Below are 21,015 nucleotides of genomic sequence, written 5' to 3' on the forward strand. Positions count from 1 at the left end.
TTGGACGATGAAGCGGCTACAGTTGGAGATACTGGTAGGTATGTATACCTTGAGTAGAGTCGTAGACATCCATACTTTGGTGTGTAGGTTTCTGTCTTCACCTACTGGCCAAGGTGATCGGCTGGTCGTATAAGATAGTCGCGAGAGATTGGAGGGAAAAAAAACCAGACAATCAGCATGCCTTCCACTACATACGAACAGTTGGTGAAAAGCCTCGGAGAAGAAGAGGTCTTGTCGACGTGGAGAGATGTGGTACCAATCAGGGATATCTCGGGGCTTGCGACCACGAGCTCGTCACCGACGGGGGGAGATGAGGTTTTTGAAGGTCACGACGCAGAGCAAATCCGGTTGATGGATGAGTTGTGTATTGTGTTGGATTACAATGACAGGCCCTTGGGAGCGGGCACCAAGAAGTTGTGCCACCTAATGGACAACATCAATGGCGGGTTATTGCACCGGGCGTTTTCTGTGTTTCTTTTCAATGATCAAAATGAGTTGTTGTTGCAACAAAGAGCTGATGAGAAAATCACCTTTCCTTCCATGTGGACCAACACCTGCTGCTCGCACCCGTTGGCGGTACAGAGCGAGATGGGACCCGATATCTATCAGTTGGAGTCGGCGGTGGAAGGGGTCAAGACGGCGGCCCAGCGTAAGCTAGAGCATGAGTTGGGGATTCCTCCCGAACAAGTCATTATGGAACACTTCAACTTTTTGACAAGAATCCACTATAAGTCCTCCAGTGGCGGAGATGACTCCAAGTGGGGAGAGCATGAGATTGACTATATTTTGGTGTTGAGGGCCAAGGATGTGTCCATCTCTGCCAACTTGAATGAGGTGAAGGACTATAAGTACGTGAGTCACCATCAGTTGAAGGAGATGTTCAAAGACCCTACGTTGGTGTTTACACCATGGTTCAAGTTGATTTGCCAAACGTTTTTGTTCAAGTGGTGGGACAACTTGGACAATTTGGACGGATTTAAAGACGATAAGGTCCACCGTTTGTTGGGGTAGGGCTGTAGTTGTATAGAGTAATAGTATTGTACTGTGTGGATCAGAACTTCGGGGGACTCAAATTCGCAGCCATCCCACCAAGTTCTAAACCCACAAAACTTGTCAAAATCCTCAACCTTCTCCAAAATCGTCAAACTTCTAAAGAGGCCTCAAGATGCCCATCTTCTCCACAACCCCACCCCCAATCACCAACCCCTAAACCCATTACTAATGGTTTTAAAACAATTTGACTGCAATTTGACTGCAATTTGACTGCAATTTGACTCTGTCGCACCGGGGACTCTTCCTCCCGGGCTTCGCGAAAACCAACTTTTTGAAAATGGCTCTGTACCATCCGATCAATTGACCATGTTAAGAGTAGCATTAAAAACTAGACTAAAGACCCAAAGCGCCCACTCCGTCCGATGCTTTGCCACAGAGGTCACGGGGGACTTGACAAAACCCAAGATCGCGTCCAGTAAACCCAAAAAACGGAGAGAAACCATGTTCTCAGACCTGTTGAACAAGGGACCTTCATTTGCAGATTTTCTCACAGGAGACGCCGCCAAAATGGTGATCGACCCATTGGAAGCGGCCAGAAAGGACCCTGACCAGCGGTTGCCCTCGTGGCTTAAGGTGCCCATTCCTAAGGGAAAATCGTTCAATAAATTGAAGGAAGACGTAAGGGAATTGAAGCTAGCAACCGTGTGTGAAGAAGCCAAGTGCCCCAATATCGGTGAGTGCTGGGGAGGAAAGAAATCTGAGGCCACTGCTACCATTATGTTATTGGGAGACACATGTACCAGAGGTTGTCGGTTCTGTTCGGTGAAGACCAATAGAGCTCCTACCAAGCCAGATCCCATGGAACCAGAAAATACGGCCGAAGCCATCAGTAGATGGGGCTTGGGATACGTGGTGTTGACGACCGTCGACAGAGATGACTTGGTTGACGGAGGATCGCATCATTTGGCCGAGACCGTCATGAAGATCAAGCAAAAGGCTCCTCAGATCTTGGTCGAGGTCTTGGGAGGAGATTTTAGAGGAAATTTGGACATGGTGAACATCTTGGCATCCAGTGGATTGGATGTGTATGCCCACAACATGGAGACGGTGGAGGCCTTAACTCCTCATGTCAGAGATAGAAGAGCCACTTATAGACAGAGTTTGGCAGTGTTGGAGAGGGCCAAACAGGTGAAGCCAACGTTGATCACAAAGACATCGATGATGTTGGGATTCGGTGAAACTGACGAGCAGGTGTTACAGAGTCTCCGGGACTTGAGAGCCATAAAGTGTGATGTGGTGACCTTTGGTCAGTATATGAGACCCACCAAGAGACACATGAAGGTAGTGGAATACGTCACACCCGAAAAGTTCGACTACTGGAAAAACAAGGCCTTGGAAATGGGCTTCTTATACGTTGCCAGTGGCCCATTGGTGAGATCATCGTATAAAGCTGGGGAAGCGTTCATCGAGAATATCATCCGAAAGAAAAGCCATAACGTTGGTGAGACTCCAAGATTGGCACAGGTCAAGGCCTCCGAGTTCAAGGTACAGAGCTAGTCATGTACCAGTCGAGCTGACTCCAACCTTTTATGCCCCCTACCTATTTATGTCCTAATATACACTCTGGATTCTTCGATTTCAGAAGCTGCGAAAGCGCGACGCATCATCAAAATAACAATAGATCAAACAACGCATCGAACAGTTAAGCGGGAATGTCATTGAAAGACGACCTCAAGGATAATGACAGTGAAGACTCGCTTATCTCCCAGTTCGAGACTACTTTGACCATCAGGTCCACTGCCAACGACTACGAAGATGACGTTTCCATGGCTCACTCCACCTTCTACAATCACTCCGGTTATATGAGAGATCAGACGATCCCCATCTATGAGGAGGATGAGGATGACGACGACGAGGTGATACATCCAGCAGAGATCATTCAGTTCAAAGGTAAGCGAACCAACCGTCTCAAAACAACTAGCGCTGTGAAGGTGAAACATGAAGACCCCAGAGCAATAGACCTCAAGATCGAGCGTGACAGAGAATGGGAAAAGGATCGAGGCACCCGGTCGCGGTCCAACTCGACCAAGTCCCGGTCCAGCTCAAACTCTCGCTCCAGCAAGAGCCCCAGTCCGCCACCGATTCCAGAACTTATATGGGAAGAGACCCAAAAGTACGAGAAGATCTTGAAGCCTTCGAGTTTAATTGACACATCGTTGTCAAAGTTTACAAACACCTTCAGCGACTTCTTGAAATCCAACCCACAAATAGAGCGTGACTCGCCCAAGTTTAGGAAGGAGAGTGACAGAACCCTTGTGGTGTTATCGCCCTACTCAGCTGAACACGCATTTGGCAGAAAATGGGTCACCAAGTCGTATCTAGCCACCATTTTCGAGCGCCCACAACGTTTACTAGCATCTTGCATAGGCATTGCGGCGGCATTGACCATGTACCCGTTCTTCTACAAGATCGTCAACTCCACCAAAAGAGGGTCTATTTTTTCATCGCATGTATTGAAGATTCATGGCAAAAACTGGCCCCGAAAGCTATACGAACTATGTCTAGAAAGCCACGAGAAGCTCGCGGAGGGAAACTTGGAGGTTCCAGAAGATTGGAATACCGGTGACATATACTTGATTCCAAAAACCATCAATGCCATTGAAGGGGTTATAGGAGCCATTGAAACGGGTATCGACTCTTTATTCAAGCAGAACTACAATTTGTCCTTCATTGTGATCAGGCCGCCTGGCCACCACTCCCATGCATGTTTGCCAAGCGGGTTCTGTTTGTTGAATAATGTCCAGATTGGTATTGAATATGCGTTTGAAAACTACGATGTTAGTCATGTGGCCATTCTTGACATCGATTTGCACCACGGGGACGGGTCTCAGGATATTTGTTGGGAAAGAGCCGGATTCACCGGCGATTATGGAAAGGACGAAGATGAGGATCTTGAACTTGGATTCGAACCCAGAGATGAATATGGAAAACGGTTTGCTCGATACCCCAAGGTCGGGTACTTTTCTTTGCACGATGTAAAGTCATACCCCACGGAATTGGGCTACGCCACAAAGGAAAACATCAAGAATGCCTCTACCTGCATCATGGATCATGATTTGAACATTTGGAACGTTCATCTTCAAGAATGGGAAGATGAAGACGAATTCTACAAGCACTATAAGACTAAGTACGTATCGATTCTCAACAGAGTCAACCAGTTCTTGAACCAAGCCAAGAAGCAGCACGAATTGGAGTTCCAACAGTACTTGATAAATAAGAAGAATGGTAGCTTGAACTCCAACAGCAAAGATAAGCCTCCTATGGCCTTCAAGCCCATGATAGTCATATCGGCAGGGTTCGATGCTTCTGAGTATGAAAACCCCCAGATGCAACGCCATGGGATCAATGTGCCGACATCGTTCTACTCCAAGTTCACCAACGATGCTGTCAAATTATCCAAAATCCATAACTCAAAGCTCATATCTTTCTTGGAAGGAGGATATTCGGACGGGGCGTTGACCACTGGTATCTTTTCTCATTTGATAGGCTTGACCAACAGTGTCAATGCTCATATGGAAGGAGATAAGGTTGACTCCAATCTCTGGAACTCTACGTGGGGATCAGATTTTGTCATGAAGGAGTTGACCAAGGGTTGCAAAAAAAATTGGATGCCATACAAACAGCCCAAGACCGATGTGACCATCTGGGCCAACGAAGCCATCAAGCTCGGCCGGTCGATGATGCCAAACGCGGTTCTACCCAACAATTATATCTACCAATACAAAGAAGAAGGAGCCGGGGACATTCCTAACCGAATGGTCAAAGACCTTATTGATGCGGACACCAGGATTAATGAAGATGGTGGGCCCCGGCATACCCGGTCCTACCTCAAGAAACTAGCATTAGCACAGCAAAAAGAATAGAAATACAAATATTAAGGTTCAGATATCCTTTTGCAACACTTACATTCTGTAAATCTTAGGTCGGACGCGTGAAAATTTTTCTAGGATAGGCTTAAGCGTGTTGGATAGCTTTTAGAACAAATCAGGTTGAAATCCCATCACCTTAGCTTTTGACGACACGATCCTTCACGTCTGCGTTAAGGTATAGTCAGAGTAGTACATTGTCTGTGTATTGAACTCGGTAAAACCCCTGACATCCGCCAATTCCTTTTCCAATTGACTTATTTCCCCCTACCCCACGAACCACATAATCCATCATGGACGAGGTAACACCCTCCCACCCCAACTTTGATAGGTCCAAGCTCTCCGACAAAGAGTATATCGAGCGACTTTTGTTCGAGATTAAGGAGCTCAAGTCCACTTTAGTGAGAAAGGATCAACTCATACAAAGTTTACAAGGCAATGGAGATAGCATTTCGGACGAGCCCAAAAAGCCCGAGTCCGACATCCCCCAGCGATCTGCTAGACGTAAGATCAAGGAATCCAGTGCCGACGAACAGAAGCTTGAACCAGCTGAACAAATGGAGGTGGTGCCAGTTTCGAACTCTCAATCGCATTCGCTTGCAGAGGAGAACCATTTGCAAAAAGACGTTTCTATGACCTCGATTCAGAGTGACCTCTCCATGGGTAACATTTCCACGTCGACTTCGCTTGACCACCCGTCTGGCGATGCCAGGACGTTGGACGGAGAAATTCACTCGAATCGGTCGTCCATATACTCGGATGAAGGTGCCAAAGGCATTTCGAACGTGTCTGAGGTCACCGACGAAACGACTCCGGTATTTGCAAATGACAGCACCATCAATGACCCGGTGGAGAACTCGGCCATCGAGGACTCGGCCCTTGAAAGTGAAGTAAGTGAAGTAAGTGAAGCTCAACTCGAACACAGGTCTTTGGAGGAACAAGACGCCTCTGGCCATTTGCGGCCTTCCAAGTCAAGTGACCCCCAGAACAGTGCAAATACCAGTGGCATCTTCCAACATAAGAACCACAGTGCTAGTAGTTTTCAGTCGTATCGTTCGAGGATAAAATTACCTCCAACATTACAGCAACAGGCCCAAGTGAAGGCTGCTCTGCACCAGCCAGGTCCGGGCCAGAGCTTGACTCCAACAGAGTTATCGCCCAATCTCGCACCACTTTCCCAGCAACAGAACGTCCATCATCTGCCGGAGTCACAGGCTTTCACATACTCACCTTCTCTCCAACAATCCCCTCTGGTTGAACCTCCACGAATCCCGTTGCCCGAGTCCCCCAGTAAGGCGGCCAAAAACAACGTCTTACTCTCCGGAAAGTCTTTGCCACATAGCAAGACTTTTAAGGATTTGAATATCCAAACCCTCAAGGTCACTGTGCCATCTCCAAACCGAGAAGGAAACGCTTTAAGGTCTCCTGCGGTCTTGAACTATCAACAACCCACAAATGCGACGAATACTCTGTTTCCTCCTGGGCCTCATCAATTTGGCCAGCCCATAGATGCTTTAACACGGGTCGATTATCCTAAACCTGCTGGTGAAGAGTATAAAGAAATACCTCGAACTCCAGAAGCCTTCTACAATAGTAGGGCCTTGGATGAGGCAGAGTTTAACCAGGGTAATCTCCCTGAAGATACCACCAGCAACATGTCATCCCCAGTGGTGCCCTATTCCCAGTATTCGCAAGTATCTCCTGCCACGGGATACAGTTATAGAGGTGGTTTGGACTATGAGAGCGAATCGATACGGACCCCCATCACCACTGATTTTACGTCTCATGATTCGATCTACAATATCCGAAGTGCATCAGGCTCGAATAGAAACTTGCAAGCAAAGAACGGAGGTCTGAATGTGATGATTTCGAATAACTCCAGTTATCTGGTCAACAGAACCATGGTGAATGAAGATGATGGGGCGTTGTTCATCAAACCTGAAGAGTTCCAAACTATTGCTCTCACCGTCATAAGCACCATTAGCAATGGTAATACCCAGGTTCAAGCCTCGACGTCCCTGAAGAGGCTAGATGATATTTTCATCACAATTGCTGTCAACGATAGGAGTACTGGTAAAGAGATGTGGAGAATCAAGAAATCGTTGAACCAGTTGATAGCCTTTGACAACGAGATCAGACCTACGGTCGAGTACTTTGGTTTGCCTGTTCTTCCCGACAAGTCGTTGTTCTTTTCTACCACTCCCAATAAGATTGACGTGAGAATCAGTGGTTTGCAGAATTACTTCAACACCTTATTTGTGATGCCCCACATCCCCCACTTAATTCTTTTCAGAATCTGCAAGTATTTGTCGTTAGATTTTGTGAATCCTTTGGACGAATTCAAGAGTGGTTCCAGAAAGGAAGGGTATTTGGTCAGAAAGTACAAAGGCTTGGGCACCAGTTGGAAGGTGAGATGGTGTCAAGTCGATGGACCTGTGTTGGAGTTGTATGACCAACCAGGAGGATCCTTGTTGGAGCAGATCAACTTGAAGCATTGTCAAATCGGCAGACAATCTAACGATTCAGTGGCCGAAGACAAAGGATATAGACATGCATTTTTAATCATGGAAAGCCACAAGAGTTCCAAATTGTCGAACTCGTTTCCAAAGCATTTCTTCTGTGCTGAAAATGACTATGAGCGAGATGAGTGGGTCAATGCATTGATAGACATGAGTCTCGTGGTTGACTCGAACTCCACGTCGACTGCAAACTCCATTAAAGATGACATTGCAGGGTATAACGTAAATTTTCAAACACCCCGAAACTATGGCTCTGACTACCAGGATGAACCGGATTATACGAACAAGACCAAATCTCCAGTTCCTTCAAACGTGTCGTATCAAACCATGGACAGTCTTGAAAAAGAAAAGCCCACCGACAAAAAGGGTAAGAAGAGAAGCATTTTCCCGTTCAGAACCAAGGGTTCTAACCCAAACTCTAGCACGAGCCAGTTGTTTGATGCCAGTAATCTTGTTGACAGTGACTTGAGCAATGCTATAGCGTCTTCCCCCAATGCTAATAGTTCGTTCACCAGCAATTCAAGTCACCAGAACGGCACTTCCGCCACTGTGGTCGAGGACTCTAGCATCCAACTGTACCTTGACAAGATGGGACTAGATGAACAGGTGAATAAACTGATTTTTGGCAGAGAACTAGTACAAGCGTACGAAATTTCCCATCACAATTTTCTTGGAAGAGAGGTCCCCAGCATCATCTACCGGTGTATTGAGTTTTTGTTGAAGACTGGAGCCGTGTACGAAGAAGGAATCTTTCGATTGAGTGGATCTGCTTCAACTATTCGACAGTTGAAAGAAGCGTTCAACAAGAAGTTTGACCTTGACTTGTTCGAAAATGAATTGAAACCCGACATGCACACGGTTTCAGGATTGTTGAAGACGTACTTGCGGGAGTTACCATCACCCATCGTATCTGACAAAGGATATAGTGATTTGAGAAACATTGTGATGAACAACGGCAACACCGCTGCCACGTCGTTGAAATTCAAAGACTACTTCAACAATCTCAACAACCTCGACCGAGTGTACTACGACACCAGTTACATTGTGTTGAAGTTTCTTAAGGAGATCATCAATAACAAAGACTCAAACAAGATGAACTTGAGGAATGTGTGCATTGTGTTTGTTCCCACCCTTAACATCTCACTAGATGTGATGAGCTTGCTCTTGATTGACTTCAATTGCATTTTCGAGGACGGGGATCCTATCCCTGATAACCAAAGAGAAGTGTTGGATTTGAATATCCCTAGCTTCTAGTTTCAATTCTGTATTGTATTATAGTTTGTTAAATGCATAGCATTTTCTGAGACAAAGCGCTCTTGCCCATTGTGTACATATCTTTGTGCCCTTGTCCGTACCCCCTGGCCCATCGAGAGAACCATTACAAAAATTGGTCAGGAAGAGTTCGATATGTTCAGTGTGCTGTGATTCATTCAGGACCAGAACTTCAAAGACCTCGTGTCGAAGGGTATGTCATTTAACGTCACTATACTTAAACTTGCTTTTAGTTCACTTTTAAAAAGGTTTTAGTTTAATTGATGCAATATGCAACCTTGTATACCGAGAGAGTACAAAAGCACAAGTAAAATTGTAGGTCATTGGGGACTAGTCTTCACGGAACACAACATTCATAATAATCAATAGGTTCTCCAACAATAACAGTAAGTGGTGGGTTTCCAGGACAAGTGCTATTATGCAATCTGAACGTCGTCCGGAAAAGGAGCTGCGTATAAACCAAACCATACAAACTTTATTTTTTTCGTAAGATAACGTTTATTTAATTTTTTCCAAATTTCACCGAAAATAAGGATATTCAATGGACGTTTGGAATCAGAATTGAACAGTTAAGGATTTCATTAGAACAGCAATAATCAAAAAGCTATTGTTCGCTTATTATAATTGAGATAGCCCGGACGCCTTCGCTGTTGCAGAACAAAGGAGCTTTTTCATCTATATGCATGCAGCGGATTTAAAAAAAAGTCTGCGGGTCCATTATTTTTCTCCTTCACACACCGTTCACCACAAATCCGGTGCCAATGCAGTATCTAGAGGCCAACTGTTATCAAAATAATGTAGTTTTCACACTCAAACTGCACTTTAGTTTTTATTGGGAAATCCATCTTCATGGGCGGAGGGAATACAGTTTTTTCGCGTTTGCAACCAGTTTTTGTAATCTTATAAAGGGGTTTCATAACCCTTTTTTTTCGTAATTTCCAGCAGATTTCAGGGTAGAGGTTGTATATGTTTTCTAAAGCTTTAAAACGATTGCTAGCCCTTGCCTACCTGTACTTGGTAGCTAATGCTTTGGATATCACTTCCAATACAATAGACAGGGGAGATTCTTCAATACTCCGGGATGATGTCCAAAACGTTCACATTTACCGAGGTGTTTACTATTCCGTCATTGATTATAGCTTGGATGGGACATATTTTTCGGGAACATTCACCAATGAAGGTGGTTTTTACGTCACTTCTGACACTGACTCGATTACCTTGAATAGCAACTTTGATTATGTCACTGTTCTTTCAAACAGTGGAGAATGGGCTTTTAATTCCATCGAGTCTGCCACCACTCCAAATTTTACTGTGAATGCTTCCGTATCGTTTAGCAATACCAACACAGGTACCATGTGGTTCGGAGCTGATGGAATTGGTGTTCCAATTATGGAAGTATCCAGTACTTCGTGGGAGAATGACGGTTTAATGGTTTTCTCGTTGACCACTAGGTCTACAGGCAATGTCCTTTTGGGGTCGGCTCTGAGTGGAACTCAAACCATCACCAATGACGGTACCATTTGTTTGATTAACCAAGTTTATAACCAAACAACGAAGCTCCAAGGTTCTGGTTGTATTGATATTGGTGAAGATTCTTCCGTCTTCTTGTTTGGATCCTCACTGACTTATGTTGACGTAGATCAAACATTTTACTTGAGTGCCTCAGATTCCTCTCTTCGTGCCGTTGCGCAAACGACTGCTCACACCTATAAAGTTGCTGGATTTGGGGGTGGAAATCATATAGGTCTTACCACTCGTATCTACAGTCACACTTATTCCAATGGTGTATTGACATTGAATGGGGGTTCCTTTATTCCCTCAAAAAATGTTCACTTCAATATTGGTACAGGTTATGATTCAAGTCTTTTTGTGTATGACACATATTTGTTCGGTAATCCTCTGTTAACATATTCAGGCAATGCCGTTTATTATAACGGTCCGATCCCAGCTGGTTCCACAAGTACAGATTCTTGTAAGGTATGTTTAGAAATGCTAGTGGCTCCAGGTGAATCAAGTAGTGTCAGTTCTAGTGAGGCATCCAGTTCTAGTGAAGTATTAAGTTCTAGTGAAGTTTCAAGTTCTAGTGAAGTATCAAGTTCTAGTGAAGCATCCAGTTCTAGTGAGGCATCCAGTTCTAGTGAAGTTTCAAGTTCTAGTGAAGTATCAAGTTCTAGTGAAGCATCCAGTTCTAGTGAGGCATCCAGTTCTAGTGAAGTATCAAGTTCTAGTGAAGCATCCAGTTCTAGTGAAGTATCAAGTTCTAGTGAAGTATCTAGTTCTAGTGAGGCATCCAGTTCTAGTGAAGTATCCAGTTCTAGTGAAGTATCATCTAGTGAGGTATCCAGTTCTAGTGAAGTATCAAGTTCTAGTGAAGTATCTAGTTCTAGTGAAGTATCAAGTTCTAGTGAGGCATCCAGTTCTAGTGAAGTATCAAGTTATAGTGAAGCATCCAGTTCTAGTGAAGTATCAAGTTCTAGTGAAGTATCAAGTTCTAGTGAAGCATCCAGTTCTAGTGAGGTATCCAGTTCTAGTGAAGTATCAAGTTCTAGTGAAGTATCAAGTTCTAGTGAGGCATCCAGTTCTAGTGAGGTATCCAGTTCTAGTGAAGTATCAAGTTCTAGTGAAGTATCAAGTTCTAGTGAGGCATCCAGTTCTAGTAAAGTATCCAGTTCTAGTGAGGCATCTAGTTCTAGTGAGGCATCCAGTTCTAGTGAGGCATCTTCGTCCAGCCAAACATCTTCTTCCAGCGAAACATCTTCTTCCAGCAAAGCCAGCTCTTCCGAGGCATCTAGTTCTTCAAGTTACTTATCTTCCTGTCCTGAATGCACCGAGTACACCATTGGTTTCACGAGCACTGAATCAAATGGTGCTGTAATTACAGGAGAAGTTGATGTCATCGTTTCTCTCGACCCTGAAGGTAACATTATAACCGAATCTTCAATTCTTAACGAAGCCACTGTTTCTACCATCTGTGTTAAAGATTGTATAACAGTTACCAACTCACAAGCTGTTACCGTGACTGAGGCTTGTCCAGTATGTTCCCATTACCAGACTACAGTGGTCACTGAAATTGACAGCGTTACTGTAACAATTCCTTGTGATGTGGAAGTTACGACAAACACGGCTGGGGAAACTGTTACCTTCACCCATACCTTGGGAGAATGTGACGTGTGCAAGGGATACCTGACGACGATTGTAACAGAAATCGACAGTGTGACTGTAACGGTTCCCTGCGCAGTTAGCGTCACTAAAAACTCTGCTGGTAAAGTTTATACTACCATCATTGACACTATTACTATTGGTGGAAGTGATGGTGAAAGTGCTGGTGGAAGTATTGGCACGGTTGCTGGTGAAATCGTTGCTGCTACCAGCAGAGAAAGCATTGCCGCTACCAGCAGAGAAAGCATCGCCGCTACCGGTGCCGCCACAGAAACCATTGCTGCTGAAACTGTGTCGGCTACCCCAGTCGTCCCCAGTGCTGGATCCAGTAACTCTGGAGCTTCTAGCATCTCAAAATCATGGATAATGGTTGTTCTTGGATTGTTTTCATTTATCTTAATTTGAGTCCTTTTATGACACTGATTTTCTCTTCATTCCAGCCAATGTTGCTGCTGATCAAAATATTCAATTTCTATAACAAGAACCTCAATTTTCTAGCTTAGCCATCTAAATCCAAGGCAATTATGTATTTTCATTCTGTATCAGCAAATTTCGATATTGCGCACAATTGTATTTAGACGGTGAGGCGCTTGAAATGAGCAGAAAATACGTCGCCAACTTCAATAGGCCTAGTTGCGGCCTATACTCAGCCAATGTTCAAGAGCTTGTAATTATCGAGGTTTGCACTGCAAGCTCCTTCCTCAAGGGTCATCTCTAAGGTTGAAGAGCTGCCATTTGTCAGGTGCCAATGGAATGTATAACACACAAAGACATTGTATGTTTCCACCCTCTCACCAAAAGTGATGAGCTTGCTCTTGGGCAATTGCATTTTCGAGGACCAGAAAAGTATCCAGCTTCTAGTCTCAAAACATAGTTTATTAAAGGCATAGCATTTTCGCAGACAAAGCACTCTAGCCCATTGTGTACATATGTTTGTCCTTTTGTTTACTTACAATTGTCCCTGATCCTTTTACTATGTCTGTGTACACTGATTTGCATCTCACCTCCTGCAAATTTCATACAGCCTTACGCGCTAAAAAAGATGATAAGAAAAACCCCGGTGAGCAAGTGACATATTCTACACCCATGTTTCAACGGAAAAGACCGCCGCAGCTAACGGTGCAAGAGGAGCTCAGGCAGACATACGCCGACTGCTGTAACCTCAGCATCAAGAACTTGACCCTAGAAGAAGATAATCGGGTGGAAGATGCTTTAAAAGGCTGGAAATCACTACATACGTCACTTTTGTTCAAGCTCGAACTATTCGAGAAAAGCATCACAAAAATGGGCCAGGAAGAGCTCGATGTGTTCAATGAGTTGCGTTCCATCCGGGACCAGAACGTCAAGCATCTTATCCGTGTACAATTGAGAATGGACGAATTAAATAGGAGACAACTCAAATCTGCTTCCACCACCTCCGTGGCCAGTTCTACCTCCGGTAAATCCAACATGACGGTTCCATCGTTGCGCCTGGGGTCGGGAGGTATGAGAAACCTAAGCAATGGCAACGTGCAAAAAAAGAAGATGCTCAAGTCGTTGAGACAGCAACCTCAGCAGAGCTCATTAAAGTCAAAGCATAACCAGCATCAAGCCAACACGGCCGCCAATGTGTCGTGGCAGAAGCCTTCTATAACCGTGGTGGACACCGGGGACGACGACGAAGCGTTTGACGACTTTGACCAGGACCTCGCGGTGGGGTGGGACAAAATCAGCGACGAAGACGCCCACACGCCGCCGAATTTAATCGACTTGGACGGTGACTACTTCCAGCTCAGCCATTCAATGGAGAATTTGAGCCTCAAGCCCAAATCTCGCCATTCCAGCATGAGCAGCAACTCGAATTCATCTCCCAACAACTCGATCATGAACTTGCAACCGTTACGACCAGAGAAGCCCCAGAGCAAAAGCACACCAGATATACGTCCCCATGGCAATGGAGATGTCCCCAGTGGCGCCGGCTCCAAAACATCGACCAAGTCTCAAGTCCCAGCATCTTCAGAAAAGAAGTATATCTACAATAAGCCCAAGCCGATGAACATTAGTCGGCTTATGAAGAAGCCTCAAACCCCCCTGACGTCATCTACATCACCGAAGAAGGCCGCTACTAGTACCAAACCAAAGGCAACAGCCCCTGCTAGATTGGGGCCTGCCCCAATAAAGAAGTCGAATATTACTTACAACTACGTTTCTTCCTCAAAGAAGAGCACTCGGGCCGAGTCACCAACGCCCACGTCTACACCGGTGCCTGCAAAAAAGCAAGCCAGTGATGAGTCGAGTGAGTCGGATGAAAATGAGGACTTTGACATGCGAGATCTCCTAAACCCAAAGGTGCAGAATAAGGTGATTGAGCTGGTCAGAGGTATCGATGTGGATGCAGCCAAGCTGATTCTTAACGACATTGTGGTGCACGGAGACGAAGTGTACTGGGAAGACATTGTCGGGTTGGACAACGCAAAGAACTCGTTGAAAGAAGCAGTGGTGTATCCGTTTTTGCGGCCGGATTTGTTCAAGGGCTTGAGAGAACCTACTCGAGGTATGCTACTTTTTGGGCCTCCTGGGACCGGTAAAACGATGTTGGCACGGGCGGTGGCCACTGAGAGTAAGTCAACATTCTTCTCCATCACCGCCTCGTCCATTACGTCCAAGTACTTGGGAGAAAGTGAAAAATTGGTCAGGGCGTTGTTTGTTCTCGCCAAAAGATTATCACCATCTATTGTGTTTATCGACGAAATCGACTCGTTGCTTGGGTCCAGAAACGAAGGAGAGCTCGAGTCCACCCGCCGAATCAAAAACGAGTTTTTGATCCAATGGAGTGAATTGAGCAGTTCCACCACCAAGGAGGACGATGCCAATGAGCTCAAACATCAGGTTTTGATCCTCGGGGCCACCAACATGCCGTGGTCAATTGACGAGGCAGCACGAAGAAGGTTCGTCAAGAGACAGTACATCCCGTTACCCGAAGATGAAACTCGGGCGAATCAAGTGAAAAGGCTTCTCAAGTACCAAAAACACACTCTCGAAGACGCAGATTTTCAAGAGATTATTAAATTGACCGCTCAATTTAGCGGAAGCGACATCACAGCTTTATGCAAGGATAGTGCGATGGGGCCTTTACGGTCGCTTGGAGAATTGCTCTTGCTGACACCTACCGAGGAGATCCGACCCATGAACATGGATGACTTTCGCAACAGCTTAAAGTTTATAAAGCCAAGTGTTCTGTACGAGAGTCTAAGTAAATATGAAGATTGGGCTAAGAAGTTTGGATCTCTGGGAGTATGAAGGGAAAATAAAATACAGTCTAAGGCGAAAATAAAAAGAATAAAAAAAGTCAAAATGACCATTTGTTACAAAATAGGCGATAAAAGGCTAACCAAAATAGAAAGGCAAAAAACTTGACGAAAAATATGAATAAACTGCTACTAAACTAAGCAGGGAGATCCGGACTCTCAGAAAATAATTGAAAGTTAACGTCAATCACACAAAAAAGAATTCTCAAAGTTCAGGGAGGCCTAAAGACCGGTTCTAGACCAATGATGATAACAATGCATAAGCAGACACAAATAGGTTAAATTCGTTACAATTCGAAATGTCAATATTAAAATTACCCGCAATAGTAATATAATAGGAAGAATATCAATATACAATCACAAATTTTCAGGGTAAAGATGAAAACATACCGATGGAATTTACGAAATCAAATGTGAAACGGTGGGTACTTGAGATATGTTGGGTAAACCCGGACACAAAAGATGGGAGCGCCGCATCAATGATCTGCAGCATGCATACACAGAGAGCCGGCTATTTACGCAAGGGTTAAGTAATGGTTTATATGCCGTCCTGTTACCAGGTATAACAAAATAACAATAAACAGGTCATTTCTAAAATAATTGGTTGCATATACGCGGGGAGGCCATCATGCACATGTTGCCGATGCGGGAGATTTCGATATTAGCCACCTATTGTGATAGCGATTGTTAACCTTTTATCAGCGTTTGGAACGACAATGCAAACGGCATTTTTTGGTAGCATCAATTTCAACAATAGAGCATTATGATTTAATAATGGATAAGCAACCGTCTTTAAACATCGACAATTAATAGAACAAGACGCAAGTCATTGTGTGCGCCAATATTTGTTTTAAGATTTATTTTTATTTCGGTAATAGTAGACCGCTTGGAGAACAGAACCCCTTAAACGAGTTTTAGTTCAAGAATGAGTTCTCCCCCTATTGTCTGTTTCAGCCCGGCATTATCAATGTGTGGTGAAGTTTATTCTTTGGGCTATCACCGGCTCTATCGATTGATAATTTCTGTTTTTGCCATTTGACATTACAGTACCTTTAAGAGAGTTTATTTTTTTTTTAATTATTTCTCGCCTTAAATATATAAAGGAATCGATGCTCCCCTGGTTTTTTTATTTGACTTCCAACCATGAGTGTATTTCCTCAACTGCAATATCCTTTCGGATACCAGTACCCCATATACTACAGCTACAGCCAGGTGCCCCAGCCACCAGCAGTAGGTCAATTAAACCAATTTCCTCCTCAGGGCCAGATAATACCACAATCAGGCTTCTATGGCCAAGTACCCACGGCAGGTGCTGGTGGACCTGTGGCCCCCCACTACCTTGCCAATGGGTCTGGATCGCCTGGTGCTGGCTCGCCAGGCACGTTGCATCTCCCGTTCTACTATTATAATAATATCAACGAAAAGAAGTCCAAGCTGTCAACCACCTGGACAGCTAAAGAAGACAAACTTTTGAGAGAGTTGAAAGAGAACCAGAAGTTGGGATGGCGTGATATCCTGACATTTTTCAATGACAGGACACCCAATGCATGCCAATTCAGATGGAGAAGAATCATACTGTCTATCAGCAAGACTACTGAGAGCGAAGGCCCCGCGAACTCTGCTACTATTTCCACGGCCACCTCCGCAATCGTCTCGACCAAAATGGCCAAGTCCCGGTCGTCATCTATCAGCAGCATGTCATCACTACACTCACGTACATCGTCGGTCTCATCCATCCAGGCAGGATCCACATCACCCAAGATTAATAAGAAATCCCATCATTCAATTAACTATATTTTGAACTGAGTGGGCGGGGTTATTTCAAATCAATTATCTAACGGCATTGTATAATAGCACTGGGATCCAAGCTATTGTTGGGATTTTCATTAAGCAAGGGGTTATTTTTTTTTCAGTTCAATATTTGGGGCGGCAGAGGGTCCGTTCCGTGTGTAGTGTGTCAAATTTTTTTTGCATAATGGGGTTATGTACGATATTTTATTATATATAAATTAACGTATCGCATTGGAATTCAATGTATTATCTTCGTCTATATATTTATTTAATTTTTAATTTTATTTTAGGTTGAACCCTCACTTGTCGCAACCTTAATTAACCAAGGTTATTTCTAGCGAATATAACAAGAATGTGCCTTGCTATTGTGAGGGCTTTGATAAAATCAAATTCACTACTGTTGTCATCCCTAGTCAACCATCACCAATTGGGGCTAATTGATGAAACCCAACATTTTTAGCTGCATGGCAGGGGTCAACAATAAACGATCATGCTGGGTAGCCCTACGACAGAATTATTATTGAAAGCGGGCTCACGCTAGATTCGCGGGGGTATATACAGGTAACTGGCTCTGCGTCTATTTTATCTCAACTAAGAAATAATCGAGGCATATTTGGGAGCGATGATCAGATTGTCGACTGCAGTAGAATCACCCCCTTTTCAGGAGGGAATGCTGAACCGGTGAAGATCCTCCCTTAACAAGTCTCGTATTTCTCGATGGAATGAACATCTGTATAAATCCAACAGACTCTGATCCATACACCCAAGGTAGTTCTTACCTGTACCCCACCAAGCACAAGCAAAAGTTAAATTGTTAACTTCGCTGTGAAGGGGGTCAAAAGGGACCAGCCCGCAAGGATGCGCAAGCCAAGTAGATCCTTCAAAAAATTTGTGTGCGTGTGGCGTCTACTTCGCGTCTGCATTAACCACTTCATTGATCACTGCAGAGGTCAGGGCATATTGGCTTGCATTTTGCGTTTTGCGTTTTGCGTCCGCTTGCGTTTTGCATTGACGGGCACCTCCTTTGGAACAACCTCTTCAACTAAAAACATGGGTGCTGGTGTTTGTGCGCAACTGTTCGTACTACGCGTACAGGTACGCCTCTAATTCGCACATAAAACCTTAAAGGTTATCCCGCAGGTGCCCGATTGGATGAACCTTAGATCAGTGCGACATTTGACGGACATTTGGCTCTGCAACATGGGTATGATGTATCCTGCACGCAATGGGCCCAGCGAGTATGAGCAAAACAGTTCGTCAATGATATACACTGTTACAGGATGTATAACGTAAGTCATCATATACGGGTGGATTAGATGGTATCATAATAATGTAAATGTTCTATCGAAGGGCAAATCAGGCATATGTTATACGAACATAGACTTTTGCTTCCTGAGGCCATTCCAGATTGCACTGACACCATAATAAGCTTATTAAATCAACTATTCGAATGCCTGCAAATGGCATGTGCAATATACTAAAGGTTATGGAATGAGTCCGGTTAAAAGGCTCTATGGTATAGGAAGTAAAAAGTCACTCAAGTAAGCGACACAAGGATTCTCACCTGTTTATAGAAGCAATCTTCAAGTGACAGACTTGCGACATCAGTGAATCATCGCGAGATAACCGCGTATGTTCGTGACTACAGCTGCAAAATATCTGTTATGGAGGCGCGATGCCAAACGACATTTATCTTTAAAATAAAATATATGGCGACATTATATAAGAGATGTGCAACCTTCATGTGATTTGCAGTATCATGAGATTTGCAGTAACATGCGATTTGCAGTATCCTGAGATTTGCAATATACTTCTGAATGACATGCTTACATAGATGATCGCTAGACGAACCGGCGATATGAGGCCCCTTAACTTCTCGATAATCATTCACGTCCAGCATACGGCCACTTCTGAATCTTTTGAGTAGCTGAGTAAGGCATGCAGTATACCGGGTCAATGGCCTCGAGATCATATAGTTCATGGTCGGCAAGACTTAGTCCCATTATGGCAAAACAAGTATGGTAAATATCGGTCTGGTTGTCTTTACGGTCACTAAACCCTCCTATTTCCTCGTCCTGACATCCCAAAATGAAATCACCCAAACGTGCCAAGTCCACCCAGTTCTGGTGGCCCAAGATCGTAAGTGGACTCAACACCCACCAGCTGTAGCACGAATCAGGCAACTTTTCAGGCCGTCCATTGAACCCTCCTTCCTTCACCTGCCGTTCACTCAACCATGTCGCCAACTTGTCGTGCTTCACAAGGTGCAACTTATCCATGATGGCCAACGCCCCCACCACCGTGAACACCTGGGCCGCATGGCTCTCTGCGCCCGGCTCCATGCCATAAGAACCATCAAAGTTTTCGCACCTGACAAGAAACTGAGATGCTCTTTCCACAACGTCTTCAGTCAACTGACCAAGAATCGAGAGCGAGCTGACGGCGTTGTACACAAACCGGGTGTCGACCTCTCCGTATGAGTCGCCTTGAAAGCTCCCATCGGGGAGTTGGAGATCCTTGATGAATTTGGTGATTTGGGCTCTTTTGTCGTCAATGGTGTGGAGCGAGTCGTAAATCAAAAGAATCTGTAGTCCCGATAGCGTCGAGAGAATGTGCCCGTCGTGCTGGGGGTAAGCACCAAACCCGCCGGATTTGGCATCATAACATGAAAGAACGTATTCAATCACCTGGGGTTTGGGTAAGGTGTCGAGAGATTTGAGGCCAACAAGAGCCATCACCCCCCAATACATTCCATTCAATCGGAGATGCTCCGAGAGCCAGTACTCAAATGACTGCCTGCTGGTAGCGTCATCGACGTTTTTGACGTACTGGATGTGTTTGAGTCTTGCGAGGGTCATGGAGTGAAGATGCGAAATGAGTGAAGGCGCGGAAAAGGCCCGCGCCGGTTCCGTCGCACCAGCGGGAGACCCTTGCGGCGACGTCTCGACCCACGCCGACCCACCACCACCCACCGGGCCTCAGGTCAACTGCCATTGATACCCACACCTCCCCCACCACCACTATCCGCCCGCCACTATTACTGCCACCACCACTGACACCATCCCACCCCACTACCATATGGTGTGAGGTCACCAAGTTATTGACCAAAGTCACGTGAGATTGAATGATCTTTCGCCGGCGCTCTGAAAAAATATGGGGCACTATTTAAATGTTAAAAGATCCTTTGCCACAAATTTCCTTATCATACCCCCACTGATAATGGCTCCTTTACGTTTAGGTTCTACTGCTCCAGATTTCCAAGCCGAAACTTCCAACGGCAAAATCTCTTTCCACGAGTACATTGGTGACTCATGGGCGGTTTTGTTCTCTCACCCAGATGACTTTACCCCTGTTTGTACCACCGAATTGGGGGCTTTCGCCAAGTTGGAACCCGAATTCACAAAGAGAAACGTCAAGTTGATTGGTTTGTCTGCCAACGGTACCGAATCTCACAAGGCCTGGATCAAGGATATCGATGAGGTTACTGGTTCCACCTTGTCTTTCCCAATTATTGCTGACCCAGAAAGAAAGGTCGCCACCTTGTACGACATGCTCGACTTTCAAGATGCTTCCAACGTCGACAACAAGGGATTGCAATTGACCATCAGATCGGTGTTTATCATTGACCCTAAGAAGAAGGTGAGATTGATTATTACCTACCCAGCTTCGGTTGGTAGAAACAGTGCCGAAGTGTTGAGAGTTGTCGATGCTTTGCAAACTGGTGACAAGCACAGAGTTGCTACTGGTATCAACTGGATTCCAGGTGATGATGCCATTGTGCCTGTGACCATCAGCAACGAAGAGGCCAAGGAATTATTCCCTAACTTCAGAATCATCAAGCCTTACTTGCGTTTGACTCCTTTGGACTTGAGTGAAAAGTAGCTTAGTGTAAAATAAATATTGGTGTGAGTTCTAGTAGGTTTGTGGAGCTTGTAGGTTTTGCGATACCTTTGCAGTCGTTTATCGCGGGTTTTAAAATTAATAGTAAAGCTCTTGATGAATATCCGCTGTGTGCCACGAATTAACCACCTCTCGGTACCGGTGAAGCATCACATAGGGTCCTTTCTG

At 44.8% G+C, this 21,015-nt stretch overlaps 7 protein-coding genes across 7 annotated transcripts; 6 read left to right on the plus strand and 1 right to left on the minus strand. All coding sequences in view use genetic code 12, as the record gives it.

Annotated features, from left to right (window-relative positions):
• Positions 1–177: 177 nt before the first annotated feature.
• On the plus strand, positions 178–2,550 carry PSN45_001218 (lipoyl synthase; the record flags this gene model as incomplete). Its single annotated transcript, XM_006689040.2, has 2 exons — positions 178–1,007; positions 1,386–2,550. The coding sequence occupies 2 exons, from the start codon at positions 178–180 to the stop codon at positions 2,548–2,550; spliced, it is 1,995 nt and encodes a 664-aa protein (XP_006689103.2).
• Positions 2,551–2,705: 155 nt separating this feature from the next.
• HOS3 (histone deacetylase) lies at positions 2,706–4,916 on the plus strand (the record flags this gene model as incomplete). The annotated part of the gene is made up of 1 exon (XM_066157608.1): positions 2,706–4,916. One exon carries the CDS (start codon positions 2,706–2,708, stop codon positions 4,914–4,916), a length of 2,211 nt encoding a protein of 736 aa, XP_066013705.1.
• A 296-nt stretch (positions 4,917–5,212) lies between these two features.
• On the plus strand, positions 5,213–12,274 carry BEM3 (Rho GTPase activating protein; the record flags this gene model as incomplete). Its single annotated transcript, XM_066157609.1, has 3 exons — positions 5,213–8,662; positions 8,873–8,903; positions 9,732–12,274. The coding sequence occupies 3 exons, from the start codon at positions 5,213–5,215 to the stop codon at positions 12,272–12,274; spliced, it is 6,024 nt and encodes a 2,007-aa protein (XP_066013706.1).
• A 681-nt stretch (positions 12,275–12,955) lies between these two features.
• On the plus strand, positions 12,956–15,148 carry PSN45_001221 (AAA-domain-containing protein; the record flags this gene model as incomplete). The annotated part of the gene is made up of 1 exon (XM_006688568.1): positions 12,956–15,148. One exon carries the CDS (start codon positions 12,956–12,958, stop codon positions 15,146–15,148), a length of 2,193 nt encoding a protein of 730 aa, XP_006688631.1.
• A 1,151-nt stretch (positions 15,149–16,299) lies between these two features.
• On the plus strand, positions 16,300–17,265 carry PSN45_001222 (uncharacterized protein; the record flags this gene model as incomplete). The annotated part of the gene is made up of 2 exons (XM_066157610.1): positions 16,300–16,853; positions 17,238–17,265. 2 exons carry the CDS (start codon positions 16,300–16,302, stop codon positions 17,263–17,265), a joined length of 582 nt encoding a protein of 193 aa, XP_066013707.1.
• A 1,565-nt stretch (positions 17,266–18,830) lies between these two features.
• Positions 18,831–19,805, minus strand: BET2 (Rab geranylgeranyltransferase; the record flags this gene model as incomplete). Its single annotated transcript, XM_006688570.2, has 1 exon — positions 18,831–19,805. One exon carries the CDS (start codon positions 19,803–19,805, stop codon positions 18,831–18,833), a length of 975 nt encoding a protein of 324 aa, XP_006688633.1.
• A 361-nt stretch (positions 19,806–20,166) lies between these two features.
• Positions 20,167–20,829, plus strand: PRX1 (peroxiredoxin 1; the record flags this gene model as incomplete). Its single annotated transcript, XM_006688571.2, has 1 exon — positions 20,167–20,829. The coding sequence occupies one exon, from the start codon at positions 20,167–20,169 to the stop codon at positions 20,827–20,829; it is 663 nt and encodes a 220-aa protein (XP_006688634.1).
• Between the last annotated feature and the right edge of the window lie 186 nt (positions 20,830–21,015).

Source organism: Yamadazyma tenuis, chromosome 1 (genome assembly GCF_029203305.1).
Source record: "Yamadazyma tenuis chromosome 1, complete sequence".
Lineage (NCBI taxonomy): Eukaryota > Fungi > Ascomycota > Pichiomycetes > Serinales > Debaryomycetaceae > Yamadazyma > Yamadazyma tenuis.